This window comes from Zootoca vivipara, chromosome 10 (genome assembly GCF_965207765.1).
Source record: "Zootoca vivipara chromosome 10, rZooViv2.hap1.1, whole genome shotgun sequence".
Taxonomy (NCBI): Eukaryota; Metazoa; Chordata; class Lepidosauria; order Squamata; family Lacertidae; genus Zootoca; species Zootoca vivipara.
Window position 1 is genome coordinate 10,589,502 of NC_142593.1, and position 14,837 is coordinate 10,604,338.

The 14,837-nt window shown below is 45.2% G+C and overlaps 1 protein-coding gene across 1 annotated transcript; it reads left to right on the forward strand.

Moving 5' to 3' along the window:
• Positions 1-6,843: 6,843 nt before the first annotated feature.
• Positions 6,844-14,634, forward strand: NXNL2 (nucleoredoxin like 2). Its single transcript, XM_035100330.3, has 2 exons — positions 6,844-7,765; positions 13,891-14,634. Exons 1-2 carry the CDS (start codon positions 7,464-7,466, stop codon positions 14,057-14,059), a joined length of 471 nt encoding a protein of 156 aa, XP_034956221.1. The 5' UTR covers positions 6,844-7,463; the 3' UTR covers positions 14,060-14,634.
• The last annotated feature ends 203 nt before the right edge of the window (positions 14,635-14,837 follow it).

A 14,837-nucleotide genomic window follows, 5' to 3' on the forward strand; every position in this document is an offset into this window, starting at 1 on the left:
GTGATGATTGGCCATTTATAAGGTCAGCTCCATGGTTACACATACAATTGAAAAATTAACATGGGCTTTCGTAATCTAACGGTCTCTCCCTGGGCGCGGTATGGAAACCACATCAGAAGTGTGAACCAGTTTTCCCTTTAAAACTACAGTATTGAAGAGCTCAAGAGGCATCACATGACCAGCACAACACTAAAATTCTAAACTGCCTAATGGGGTGTTTCTCTTTTAAAGGCTGGAAGGTTTCAAGCAAGATAACGGGTACATTTAAAAGGTTGCAGCCAGTGCGTGTGTGTCATGTACGTACAACAGTCAAACTGATAAGGTCAAAACAGCTGCCCAAGATGACAGAGTGACATATCAGAAGTACTGGGATCAGATAATCAACAGGATATGGGGTGCCTTGAATGAGCATCAGGTATGTTGTTGTGGGGAACACGGGTGGCGCTGTGGTGTAAACCACAGAACCTAGGCCCTAGGGCTTGCCGATCAGAAGGTTGGCGGTTCGAATCCCCACGACGGGGTGAGCTCCTGTTGTTCAGTCCCAGCTCCTGCCCACCTAGCAGTTCGAAAGCACGTCAAGTGCAAGTAGGTAAATAGGTACTTCTCCGGTGGGAAGGTAAACTGCATTTCCGTGCGCTGCTCTGGTTTCGCCAGAAGTGGCTTTAGTCATGCTGGCCACATGACCTGGAAGCTGTGACTCACTGAAATGCAGCAAATTGCCCCAAAACATTTTGTTCCCATATAGCATGTATATTAGATCCAATTGCACATTGATTTTATTTAGCATATCTGATAGAAGACTTCATAGAAGTTAAGTTTCTCAAAACAAAAACTTTGTTTTTATTTATTAAGTATCTATCCCACCCTTCATCCAAGGATCAAAGGTCGGTTTACAATTTGGGGTCAGAACTCTGGGTTCTGGGAAGAATAGCTTTGGGTGTAGTCCTGTAACACTTACCTGGGAGTAAATGCTATTAGAGGAAATGCTATTGGTTCTACTAACTTACTTCTGAGTAGAAAGCCCTGGGATTGTGCTGTTGGTCTTTTCATGGATTTTGTCAGCCATTTGAATCTCTTTGCAATTTGTTTCCTTTTTTGTCTAGCTTGGGATGCTAAGATGTTTCTGTGCCATGTCACTGGAGGGAAATCCCCATATGTGGGGATCAAAGGATGTTAACAAAACCACACTTTACATAGTGTGAGCTTCTTGAAAAACAAAAAAGCTATTTTCTTCCATCAAAGGAAATATGTAACTCCCCCTTTTGAAGAGGCTCATGAATTGTGCTTCATGTTAATTGCATGTTCTGAAATTGCTGCTCTTACCTGGTCAACAATGGACACCTTTCTTCTAAAGGACTCCCCAAAGGAAATATGTGGCAGTTGGTACTGAATTTATGATTACTGCCATTTTCAGCTGCAATTAAAGCCATTTTCAATTTGGAAAGGCCTCAGTGTTGCAAAATGCAAAATATACAATGGTTCGCAAAAGCATGATAGCGCAAGAGAGCCATTAATGCACAATATATTCATACAGAAGGAATCCAATTCCTACAGAGTTGTACAGTTACTTTTCATAGAGGATGTTCACTCGGTAGTAGAAAGTAAACACAGGCTGCAGGTCCTCCATTGGTCTTCCAACTCCCCCCCCCCCTCAATAGGTAAAGGTAAAGGGACCCCTGACCGTTAGGTCCAGTCGCGGACGGCTCTGGGGTTGCGGCACTCATCTCGCTTTACTGGCTGAGGGAGCCGGCGTACAGCTTCCGGGTCATGTGGCCAGCATGACAAAGCCGCTTCTGGCAAACCAGAGCAGCACACAGAAATGCTGTTTACCTTCCTGCTGGAACGGTACCTATTTATCTACTTGCACTTTGATGTGCTTTCTAACTGCTAGGTTGGCAGGAGCCGGGACCGAGCAATAGGAGGTCACCCCGTTGCGGGGATTCGAACCGCCGATCTTCTGATCGTTAAGCCCTAGGCTCTGTGGTTTAACCCACAGCGCCACCCACGTCCCCCCTAAATAGGAGTGGGGGAAAGCAGGTTTCCAGAAGGTATATGAATTCCCTGGCCTGTGAACATCAAATGTGCCGCATTTCAGTGAGTCACATACCAGGGACGTGTGTGGTGCTCTGGTCTACACCACTGAGCCTCTTGGGCTTCCCGATCGGAAGGTTGGCGGTTCGAATCATGAGCTCCCATTGCTCTGTCCCAGTTCCTGCCAACCTAGAGTCACATATCTACAGAAAAGCAGACTTCAGCCTGGAAATGTCTTTCATGTTGTGCCCCATTAATGCTGCTAGGAATGTGTGATTTTGAAAATGTTGAAGGGGAAGCTGATTTAATAAATATAAAAATTCAGTTCCATAGTAACTGGGTTGTTCTATTGTACCCTAGCTAGTTTTTCTCTTAGTTAATAAGTTGCAACCCCAACATTTTGGATTATGTCACTGAGAGAATAGAAAGGCAAAACAAGAGTGTATATTCCATATATACAAAACAGGCAATTTCTTGGCTTATCGGCAGCAGAGGCTACAACCAGCTAATGTTTGCTGGATTAACTCGAAACAAAAAAGAACTGTGCTATGAGAAATGTATTTTATTAGTCGTTCAAAGTTTTTCCTAAGATCATACATGGGTGGGGAAGTAATAATAATAATAATTTTATTATTTATATGCCGCCCAGCTGAATGGGTTGCATGAGCCGAACTCTGGGCAGCTTCCAACAAAGTATTAAAACACGAAAAACCTCAAACATTAAAAAACATCCCTGTACAGAAGACCTAATGAGGGGTAGAATAGAATCATAGAATCATAGAGTTGGCAGAGACCACAAGGGCCATCCAGTCCAACCCCCTGCCAAGCAGGAAACACCATCAAAGCATTCCTGACAGATGGCTGTCAAGCCTCTGCTTAAAGACCTCCAAACAAGGAGAATCCACCACACTGTCGAACAGCTCTTACTGTCAGGAAGTTCTTCCTAAGGTGGAATCTTCTTTGTTGTAGTTTGAACCCATTGCTCAGTGTCCGCTTCTCTGGAGCAACCAGGGTAGGCAAACTAAGGCCTGTGGACCGGATGCGGTCCAATCACCTTCTCAAACTGGCCCACGGACGGTCCGGGAATCAGTGTGTTTTTACATGAGTAGAATGTGTGCTTTTATTTAAAATGCATCTCTGGGTTATTTGTGGGGCATAGGAATTTGTTCATCCCCCCCCCCAAAAAAATAGTCTGACCCCCACATGATCTGAGGGACGGTGGAACGGCCCATGGCTGAAAAAGGTTGCTGACCCCTGACCTAATGAAAGAAAAGCAAATATCTTGAAGTGCAGCCTATAAATGGAATTAAATGACAGGCTTTGGACTTCTTAAATTTACAGCAAAGGCAGATATATGATACACCCTCCCAAAATCATGATCTGGGGTTGCACACTTTGATTACCTGCAGAGACTCAGATCAAGGGACCAGTGAGAACAGACAAAGTAGGGAATCTGGTTTGAGTAGCTGTCTGTCAGGGATTGGACTCAAGAGGATGAGACAGAGGAGGAGTGGGGGAGATCACACACACACACACACACACACCCCTCCTGACATTGCAGGAGAAGAGGAATGTAGCATTGATTTACAGCAGGGGGGTGGAGGGAGGTTACGACTCAAGAGATAGACGAACAAAATATTTGGGCAGTTTTAGAAGGGGGTGGATTTTGACAGGGCAGCCAGTTGACACGTTGTCACTGGAGAGTGTTTCAGACCCACCCACCCCTTCCCCCCAGAACTCGGCGTTCATTAAGGGTGCAAGAACAACAGGATCAGAGACTTTTGGCCCCAAGCAGGCACCGTAAAGGGAGATGTTGCTGTTAGGAATGTGGAAGGTAGAGCCCAGTTTGGAGCAACGTCAATGTTAAGGCTGGAAACGTTCTTTTGTCTCTCGCTATTAAGATGGAATAAAACGTCTTAAAAAGGACTTAACCTTGTTATCTCTGCTCTTGCCGCAACCGGGAAAGGAATAGCTTTCCAGAAGCCTTAATACTATCTTTTGTTAGCTTTGTTTCAGCAAACTTAGGAAAGCGGTTGCTTGTGTGTTAGGTATGGAAAGTTAACCACAAATAGTTGTGTGAGTAGGGAATGAACTGCACAGATTCTCCATTCCTAGTGCGGACACTTCTGAGCTAAGCAGACCAGTGGTTGACTTGGTACAAAATGCCTATTGAAAACTCTGTTCTTCCTTTATCCTTTGTGGGCAAGTAAATGTCTTTCCTAGGATTGCAAAATAAACACGCAACCACTGTTGAAAATACAAAGAAAGACACACACGTATTCTCTAATCACACGATAAATAGATGATGTGTGTTTTCGTTGACTGAAAAGGCTGCCAGTTGGTAGTAGCCAAGCCATGTTTATCAGTTGTCTAATATACAGTGCCATCTTGGTGTCAAGTTAAAGTTAATTTGCTCCCTTGACGGAAGATCAGGGACTCTGTATAAATAGAGGCATGACAACAAACCTCAGAGCACCTTGCAGACAAGTATGGTAAATAAATACACCTGAAGAAGTAAATACGCATAGGCTATGTTGCTGTGACCAAAAGAGATGTATCTCCAAAATGTAGCAAAGTCTTTGGCATTTTCTCTACGAACTCTTTAATAACTGTTTACACATGTAAAGGTAAAGGGGCCCCTGACCATCAGGTCCAGTTGTATCTGACTCTGGGGTTGCGGCGCTCATCTCGCTCTATAGGCCAAGGGAGCCGGCGTTTGTCCGCAGACAGCTTCCGGGTCATGTGGCCAGCATGACAAAGCTGCTTCTGGTAAACCAGAGCAGCGCATGGAAACGCCGTTTACCTTCCCACTAGAGCAGTCCCTATTTATCTACTTGCACTTGATGTGCTTTCGAACAGCTAGGTGGGCAGGAGCTGGGACCGAGCAATGGGAGCTCACCCCGATGCAGGGATTCGAACCGCCGACCTTCTGATCAGCAAGCCCTAGACTCTGTGATTTAACCCACAGCGCCACCTGTAGTTCTCTGCAAATATCATGCAGCTCTCTATGAATTGTGCATGGTTTCTGGTTGAGTCGCAGAGGCCCAACACTGGAAACAGAAAGGTTTCCACTGCAGCTAGGGCACTATTGGGAAGTTTGCAAAGCGCTGACTACAAATGTACAACATTTAGAATAGAATCACAGAGTTGGAAGAGACCACAAAGGCCATCCAGTCCAACCCCCTGCCAAGCAGGATCTTCTCTTTATATGACCTTCTCTCTGTTATTGCAATGCCCATTTGTGAACTATAGCTTCCGTCCTCCCTGTTTAAAAATCTGCGCCACTAAAGTTGGTATTTGCTTATATCACAGTGAACTGCCATAACATTTATCAAGTATAACTTGGATGTAGCTGTTACAGATTACCATCCCAGGAAGTAGACACTATGGTAAAATCGTCAGGTGGTAAACCCATACTGTGTCCTTAGTGGAAAAGCCTGAACTGGGTTTGAAAAGCCATATAATGATTTAGAACGAAGATCTGAAACAAGAAGTTGCAAAGTGGAGTCTCGCTCCTGTTCAGAAGATGCCATTCCATTCACCACCGCTAGCCACCCAGCATTCCGTGTCTACTGAGCATGCTCAGTCCTCACTGAGCTGAGTCCACGTCCACCAATATGCTTCTGTACTTCTGCAAACCTTAGGGTTCCTCTGAGTTTACTCTGTCTTGCATTCAGATGATGCTGTTTTGACTACGTAAGTAATGAGGACTGCTTTTAAGCATATAGGATACTGCTCTGAAAGTTTGACTGCAAAAAGCATTGTGTGTCAACAGGAAAGATGGTCAAAGACTAGAGCTGCCTCGAAGTTGAAGTGCTGTGGTAATGATGGCTTTATGTAAAACATCATTCAGGTTTACACTCCACCCAGGCGGCTATGTGAACACCAATATATGCCCCCAGACCTCTTGAGGGGGCAAGCTGTCCTTCCATTCCAAGGAATAGCTCCACTGGGACTGTCATTGTTAATGTTAACGGGGACTCCATTTTTATCTGGATTTGAAACCAGTTTCAGACGCTGGTTCCAAAATTCAGCTTGTCTAAAGCTGATCTGGCACACTGAAAAATATTGATTTCTAACATGTTCATGTTTCAGTAGCAGCCAGTGTGCTGGAGGAGAGTTTTGGATCTGGTGTTATTGCCTGAGGCGAAATGGGAAGGTGCCGTCTCACTTACTGGGGTCTCAGGCAAAGTTGTGTGAGGCCTTCAAGTGGAGTCTGCCTCATGGATGGGTCGGCCCTGTGTGTCCCTGTAGCTCACCTGGATGGGGGTAGAACCACAACCAATCTGGGATTCCCACTGGACGTACTCATGGCTTTGAACAGCAAGGAGAGAATAGGGAATATTGGTTGGAAATACACGTAAAAGAAATGGGTTGTTGGAAGTTTCTGATTGAGGTAGGTCCTTTGGCTGTCAATCATGTAGGTTGCGCTGTGCTATAGAGAACCAGAATAAAAGCATCTGTAAATAAGGTTTAATCATTTAAACTGCTTTAAAAAATGGAAATTAAAATAATTCTGGGCACTGCAGCTCACCCCCACTAACCCTTCACAAACTACAGTGCCTAAACTTCTTTGAAGAAAAGAAGGCACTTTCAATGTGCTTTACAGGTAAACACAGCCTTTGGCTTAACGTCTAGCCTGAAGAAGAATTCTCATGAACTGGACAACTTGTCCACGACTCTCTGCGTTATTGCGCAACTGTCGGTTGTCGGTGTAAGCCGCAAAGCAGGATTTTATAACTCCTTCCCCAAATCCTCTCCTTATTTTTCTTTTTCTTTTTCTTTTTTGTTTTCTTTTCTTCTTTTTTTGCAGGACTGCGAGCAATAGTGCCTTTCTCTCGCCTGCCGACTTGATGCTCCTACGACCGGCCCGAGGACCAGCTGAGCAGACCTGTTACTTCGCCTCCTGCGCAAAGAAACCCGCCCCCTTGCGCAATCGGATCTCGGGATGCTCAGAGCAGTAGCTTTCCAACCTCGCCCGGCTCGGGAGGGCTATTTTTAGCGAGCTCATTCCATTTACATCCGTGGCAAACAAAGGCACCGGCCTTAAGAAGCTCCACGGCTTGGATAAACCCGACCCCCTGCAGATCTTCCTCCTCTCGCCTGCCGCTGCCTCTCCAAAGCCACGCGTAAATTCGTTTCTCTCCCGGACGTTTGGGGTCGCGGACGGATCCAGCACGCGTTGCGCCTTCATTCCGCTTCCTTCTCCTTAGGTTCCTCGCTGCTAATTTCCCTCTGAAGCAGAAACATTTGCTCCATCCAAACTTTAGACAGTGCGCGCGGCGGATCGCCTGAGAAATCCAGATCCCCGCTAGCACGTGGCTTCCCTACCCCCCCCCCCGGCGCGCCCTCAATTTGGGAGATCGGCAACCGGGAAAAGGATCCCCAACAAAACCGCCACTCCCGGATCCTCGTCGCGCCGGTGAGAAAGAATGGTGGACATTTTCACTGGGCATTTCCTGGTGAACCGGGACGGCCAAGTCGTGGATCCCGAGCAAGCGCTGCAGAACAAGATCGTGGGCTTGTACTTCTCGGCCGCCTGGTGCTCCCTGTGCCGGGATTTCACGCCGATCCTGTGCGACTTCTACAGCGAGTTGGTGGAGGATGCGCCCTCGCCGGCGCCCTTCGAGATCGTGTTCGTCTCGTCGGACCGCAGCCGAGAAGAGATGGTGGATTACATGCAGAACACGCACGGGGAGTGGCTGGCGGTGCCTTTCCACGACACCTTTAAGCAGTGAGTAGGAGAAGGGAGCGGGGTGGGGGTGGGGGTGGAACACGTGTGTGGGAATGCAGAATCCCGCGCAGAGGAGTGGGAGGCAAAGGAAGACCTCCGTCCCTCCCCCGCGTATGTAGATCTGCTTCCCCTCCGCCCACTCCGTGGTTAATCCCCCCTCTAATTCCAGGTGTGTACAGGAATGGAGGAGGGCATCCTCCGGTGCTGCCAGGTAGGGGCAAAGCTCTGTTGAGCATTTATAGAGGTGCCTATGGTCCTTTGCTGGTTTTATGTCATAAAATCTGTACGCCGCTTGATTGTAAAACATTTTCCCATTTTAAAGTTCTGAATAGAGTAGTTGCTTTGGAAGACGATCATCAGGCATCCGCACAACATGACCAGTCCAACGAAGTTGATGTTGAAGAATCCTTGCTTCGACACTGGCAATCTTTGCTTCTTCCAGTATACTGGTAGCAGTTTGCCTGTCTTCCCAAGTGATGTGTAAAAATGTTCACGTCAATAGGCAGGGAGTTCCAAAGTTTAAGTGCTGCCACAATCATGAAAGATTAAGTCCTTACAAATTTGGAAGGGGTGTTCTGTGGCCTTCCAACAATTGTAAGGTTTTAAACCACTTGTACCTGTTGGTTTGAGACAGGCATGGGGGAGGGGACAAGTCTGTGGTCCTACAGATGTTCGGATGACAACCCTGAGCTAGGTTAAGAGCTGTGAGAAGTTATAGTAGAAAAGTTAAAGAAGAAGGATAGAAGAAGTGGACACTCCACACCTATACAGTGGTACCTCGGGTTACAAACGCCTCAGGTTACAAACGCTTCAGGTTACAAACTCCGCTAACCTGGAAGAGTTACCTCGAGTTGAGAACTTTGCCCCAGGATGAGAATGGAAATCGTTTGCCGGCAGCGCAGCGGGAAGCACGCCTCAAGTTAAGAACAGTTTCAGGTTAAGAACGGACCTCCGGAACGAATTAAGTTCGTAACTAGAGGTACCACTGTATTCAATTCCAGCCTCTTTTCCTTAATGGTGACTGCTTCTGCTCAGGATGCAAAGAAAAAGCATTTTTGGTTCCTGAAATCCGTTTCAATCATATAGATAAAATATAGCTGATAGAATTGTACAGGATATTAGTGATTGAAAACCGTCCCAATCCATGTCATCAGATATTGAATCTCTGTGTGTAAACTTGCTCTTTTTCGAAATCTCCCATTTTGAATTGACACTTTAGTCTAAGCAGGTTTGGCTGCTTACCTGCAACACCTGAACCCATCCTTTCTCGAAGTAGCAGCATACAAGGGGATGTCTCCTTTTTCTGTCACAACAGCCCCTTGATGTATTTTAAGAGAAACTGCTCTTAGGTGAATCATAGAATCCTAGAGTTGGAAGGGGCCCAAGGGTCATCTAGTCCACCCCGCCTGCAATGCAGGAATCTCAGCTAAAGCATCCATGACAGATGGCCATCCAAGCTCTGCTTAAAAACCTCCAAGGAAGGGGAGCCCACCACCTCTCATGGGAAACTGTTCCACTGCCGAACAGCTCTTGCTATGAGAAAGTTTTTCCGAATGTTTAGTCGCAGTCTCATTTCTTGTAACTTTAAGCCATTGAATCGAGTCCTACTCTCCAAAGCAGGAGAAAACAAGCTTGTTCTTTTCTATGTGAGAGCCCTTAAGATATTTGAAGATGGCTATCATATCTCCTCTCGCTCTCCTCTTTTCCAGGCTAAACATACCCAGCTCCTTCAACTGCTCCTCATAAGGCTTAGTTTCCAGACCCTGGCCTTGATCATCTTGGTTGCCCTCCTCTGCACACATTCCAGCTTATCAATATCCTTCTTAAATTGTGGTGTCCAGAACTGGATACAGTATTCCAGGTGTGGTCTGACCAAGGCAGAATAGTGGTACTATTACTTCCCTTGATCTGGGCACTAGACTTCTGTTGACTTGCCCAATGAGCTGAATGCCTAAGCAAGGATTTGAACGAAGTCCTCCCAGGTACATCCTATTCTGTCCCCCATGCACCCCTACCCCCCCCAGAGGTGATTCACATCAAAGCAAGCACTTCAGATTTGTTTGTTTATTTAACAAAACCCAAACCAGGCTAATTATGCTATTGAGTTGAGAAAGCTTTGCTTTAGGAGGAATAGGTGTGCTGAGGGATTGGAGTCGGGAAAGTTGTCACTTAGAATCATAGAATTGTAGAGTTCGAAGGAACAATGGAGGTGAACTATTCCAACCCCCCTGCAATGCAGGAATTGGAGGAACAACTAGTGATGTGATAGGCACTCTAATGAGTAAGTTTACCTGTTACCTGGTGTGACCACATAACTGCACCAATGGTTTATACCACTAACATTGGCATAAAGATTTAGAGCTAATACATCGCTGTATGGAAAGGAGCCAATTTGCTTACAGCTAAGGCAGAGAGCTTGAAATCTGGATGATTATCTTCGCCCTTGCACAAGGTCTTACAAGAGATAATGTTCAGTGGTTAGGTGGTTCCCATGTCTGGAAGACAGACCGGTTATCTGTTCTGGATGGGGTTGCATTGCATCTTAAGGAGCAAGTATGTAGCCTCAGGGTACTCCTGGATACAAGGATGCGGGTGGCACTGTGGTCTAAACCACTGAGCCTCTTGAGCTTGCTGATCAGAAGGTTGGCGGTTCGAATCCCAGCGACAGGGTGAGCTCCCTTTGCTTTGTCCCAGCTCTTGCCAACCTAGCAGTTTGAAAGCACACCAGTGGGTTTGAGCCCTGCATTTGGCAAAAGATTCCTGCATTGTAAGGGGTTGGGCTAGATGACCCTCATGGTCCCTGCAAAACTAGATTATCTGATTCTATTAAACCAATATCCCCTGTCCCATTGGTTCCATCTATTCATGAATAGATATCACATATCACATTCGTGAACATGCAAACACCATTCTGCCTCAACCACATTTGAACCTCCCATTTACTCATACATATACCAGCTGACATCCAAAAAATTTGACATTCATTCACATTTGTACCCTGGCTTCAATCCACAAATATCCACTGGCTTCTGTTGACTATCTTCCAAAGGTGAACTTCCATCAGTGACATCCACAAACATCAGTCTGCTTTAGCCTTGTAGCCTCCACCAACTTCCGAATCCAAAAGCCACTGGCTTCCATCCACCAACATCTGCCAGCTTCTCTTAGGTCCATCATGAGACGTCTATCAGCTTCCAACTACAGATACCAGCAGCCTTCAAGCAAGCAAACTTGCCTTATTATCGCTCCCTAGCATCCCACTGCCAGAGGATTGCCTCCTTCCATTCACCAGTTTGCCTCCTCCAAGTGGAAGAAACCTGGGCAGTGCTGAATGTCACATCCATTGCCAGATGTGTCCTGTTGGAAATAAAAAAGGGCTTTCCCCTTGGCCTGCCTTTATATCCACTCAGTTGCCAAGTGCTTTTGTGACATCACAAGAAACCCACAGCCAATGGCAACAGCTGGGGAGGCATAATCTTCATTGCTGTGAGCCTCACAATGGCGAGTAGACCTATCAGTGATTGTGTGCTTGTTTATTCAGGACACAGGTGACACTGTGGTCTAAACCAGTGAGCCTCTTGGGCTTGCCGATCAGAAGGTCACCAGTTCAAATCCCCGTGACAGGGTGGGCTCCCATTGCTCTGTCCCAGCTCCTGCCAACTTAGCAGTTTGAAAGCAGACCAGTGCAAGTAGATAAACAGGTACCGCTGCGGCGAGAAGGTAAATGGTGTTTCCGTGTGCTCTGGTTTCCATCTGAAGCCCTTTAGTCATGCTGGCCACATAACATGGAAAGCTGTCTGTGGACAAATGCTGGCTCCCTCAGCCTGAAAGCGAGATGAGTGCCCCAACCCCATAGTCTCCTTTGACTGGACGTAACCATCCAGGGGTCCTTTACCTTTACCTTACCTGGATACCCCTGGTGCATTAGACACCCATGACCTTGGTGGTTAGGAGTGCTTTTTACCAGCTTCATCTGGTACATCAGCCACGTCCGTATCCGGATGGGGATAACTTGGCCACTGTAAAAATAATCAGTGCAAAACTGATTATTGCAACACACTTTATGCGGGTTGTCTTGTCCTGTAGCACCAGCAGCTAGACTCCTGGCGGGGTCAGACGGCCCATGGCATGTGATACCTCTGCTAAAACATCAGCATTGGCTGCCCAAATGCCACACAAGGCTCTTGTGTTGATATACAAAGCCCAAAACAACTTGGGCTCATGATACTTTAACGGGCCATTATATCCCAGCTCAATCACTGATATCATCTGTTAGTTGTCCCTCATACAGTCTTCAAAATTCGCCTGGCTCATTTTGTACCTACCCATCAACCACTTGTGACCAAGTGAATATGCCTGGGTGCTAGGATGGCAGCTGGCATCTCCAACATCTGGGTATAATTGAATCTGGACTGTTTTCAATCACTAATATCCTGTAGAATTCTATCAGCTATATTTTATCTATACGATTGGAATGGATTTCAGGAACCAAAATGCTTTTTCTTTGCAGCCTGAGCAGAAGCAGTCACCATTTAGAAAAAGAGGCTGGAATTCAATACAGCGGTACCTCTAGTTACGAACTTAATTCGTTCCAGAGGTCCGTTCTTAACCTGAAACTGTTCTTAACCAGAGGCGTGCTTTCCCTAATGGGGCCTCTTGCTGCCGCTGTGCAGCCGGCACACAATTTCCGTTCTCATCCTGGGGCAAAGTTCTCAACTTGATGTAACTCTTCCAGGTTAGCGGAGTTTGTAACCTGAGGTGTTTGTAACCTGAGGCGCTTGTAACTCGAGGTACCACTGTATATGTGTGGAGTGTCCCATTTCGTCTTTTCTTCAACTTTTCTACTATAGCTTCTCACAGCTCTGAACCTAGCTCGAGGTTGTCATCCAAACTAGCCAGATGTTCAACTGAGAATCCACCACAGAATCAATCATTTGAAAAATAAGACTTTAGAGCTGTGTCTTCCCCCAAAATGGCAGCTAGACATTCCATTTTGGTGACTGCAACCTTGGAGCCATTTGGTGCCTAGTTTATATTATCTGGGTTTCCAGCACTGCTCTCATATTATATGTTACGGAGGCCTGACTGGTCCCAACTACAAATTGAGCGTTTGGTGTCACTAATCCTATGCTGTGAGACAATCTTCCAGCAGAGATTCAGCAGGCATCCTTGGGGAGAGAGGTATATACCGTAAGAACTTTTATAAATGAATAAATAAAATAAAATAGTTCCTGAATTTGTTTCATCCCCGAGTTTGTCTGTTTAATCCAGAGGCCATCCTGAGATTGGAACAAATTCACAGCATCGGGATAAGCATTGCAGTATTCTCTCTCTCTCCTTTGATCTGACTCTCTGTCTTGATATAAATAAGCATGTAAACAGCATGCAACATTATTTCCGATGGATGCAGTCCATTGTTTTGTACCACCCAATCACTTTGAATGTGCCAGAGTCTCAATGAGATGACTTTACTGACTGACCTTGCATGACCTCCTCCTTACCCAGAGGAGGAGTCTGGCTGTTTTCAAAACAATAATGCCTAAATCATTTCTCACACTCCATACACCTGTAATTGGGTTGGAAAACTGCATGGGCGGAATCTAAATTATTCTAAGCTTGATAACCCAACACCCAGAAAGCCCCTAATTTAAGAAAAAAGATTATGCTCTTACAAGCTCACTCATACAAGCTCGATCATGCTCCAGAAAGCATGGAAATTTTTAGTTAAGGCTTCTGCATTCATTTTGGTTTCAGTGCTGTGCATCTGGCAACAAGCTCTGCCAAATGTAGTGGAAGTGAGTTCTGTATAAGTATTAATGGGAGTGTGTTATTGATGTAACATCTTGTTCTGGTTTGAAGAGCGCTTAAAAAATTTCAGAATATTGTCTGTGTGTGTTATAGAAAGTACTTCTGTTTGTTGAATTAGCACTTTAAACCAGGTGATTTTTAAAGAGACAATAAATTGTGTGCGTGTTTTTTTTAAAAAAATAGCAACCCTATTATAATTTTTTTAACCAACTTTAAATAAATATATATATATTTAATCATGCTGAATCCACTCTTATTTTCTCGTGCATTTTACACCAGTGTGTCCCTCTTTTCCTGCCCCCTCTTTTTCTTTGCAGTGAGCTGAAGAAGAGATACAACATCACAGCCATTCCTAAACTTGTGATTGTTAAACAAACTGGAGAAGTCATCACCGATAAAGGAAGGAAACAGATAAGGGAACGGGGACTCAACTGCTTCCGAAACTGGCTGGAAGGGGCAGACGTCTTTCAGAATTTCTGCAGCTGAACCAGTGGTGGGATTTGCAGACAAAGTTAGCTTAGCTAAATCCTTTGTACATTCAGAATTCCCACCTTCACAACTAGGCCAAGCAGAGAAATGGCTTTTTCTTCGGATGGTATCTAAACCAAGTCATACCCACGGCAGTCCCATTGAAATGAATGGACGCGACTAACTGTGGTCCATTGCTTTCAGTGGATCTACTCTGAGTACAACTTAGTTGGATACACTCCTTTGTTTGAATGTCCTTTTGCTTTATTTAGAATTCTGTGTGACTGGAAGAGTTAAGCATAGCTGGGTCCAATGCACTCTTCCATCTGTTTTGTATTATTTATGCTTTTATTACATAGAATATAACCAAAGCTGAAGAATTTGGTAAAGGCTAGCTTTATCTAGGAAAGAGGATTTTGGCAGTCAGAAAGAGTGCCCTCTCAGATCTCTGCAAGCCTGTTAGTTTTACAAAGGTAAAAACTCTACAGGGAAAACTATATTTCTTGGCAAGAAGACTTTTTTGGAGTATTGGTTTATAATTTATATTACTAAAATAAGAGAGTATTTGCTTTAATAAATCCATTTATAGCTTACTTGACTCCTTTACTGCATACCAAATTGAAAACGAAAACTAGATGGTGTGTTATCTAATGCTTCTCAAAGCTATTAGTTCATGCTTTTTCTCTCTATTAATATATTTCCCTCTGGAGTTTTTTTTGGGTTGCTTCTTATTCCACCCTGGTCTCTTCACTGCTAACAGGTGTTGGCCATGCAAATGCTGTACAACTATACAACA

Bases quoted from the DNA above. Each gene is read 5' to 3' on its own strand.
- NXNL2 (XM_035100330.3), top strand. From the start codon at position 7,464: ATGGTGGACATTTTCACTGGGCATTTCCTGGTGAACCGGGACGGCCAA. The intron at 7,766-13,890 runs GTGAGTAGGAGA...TTTTCTTTGCAG, and splicing joins TTCCACGACACCTTTAAGCA to TGAGCTGAAGAAGAGATACA.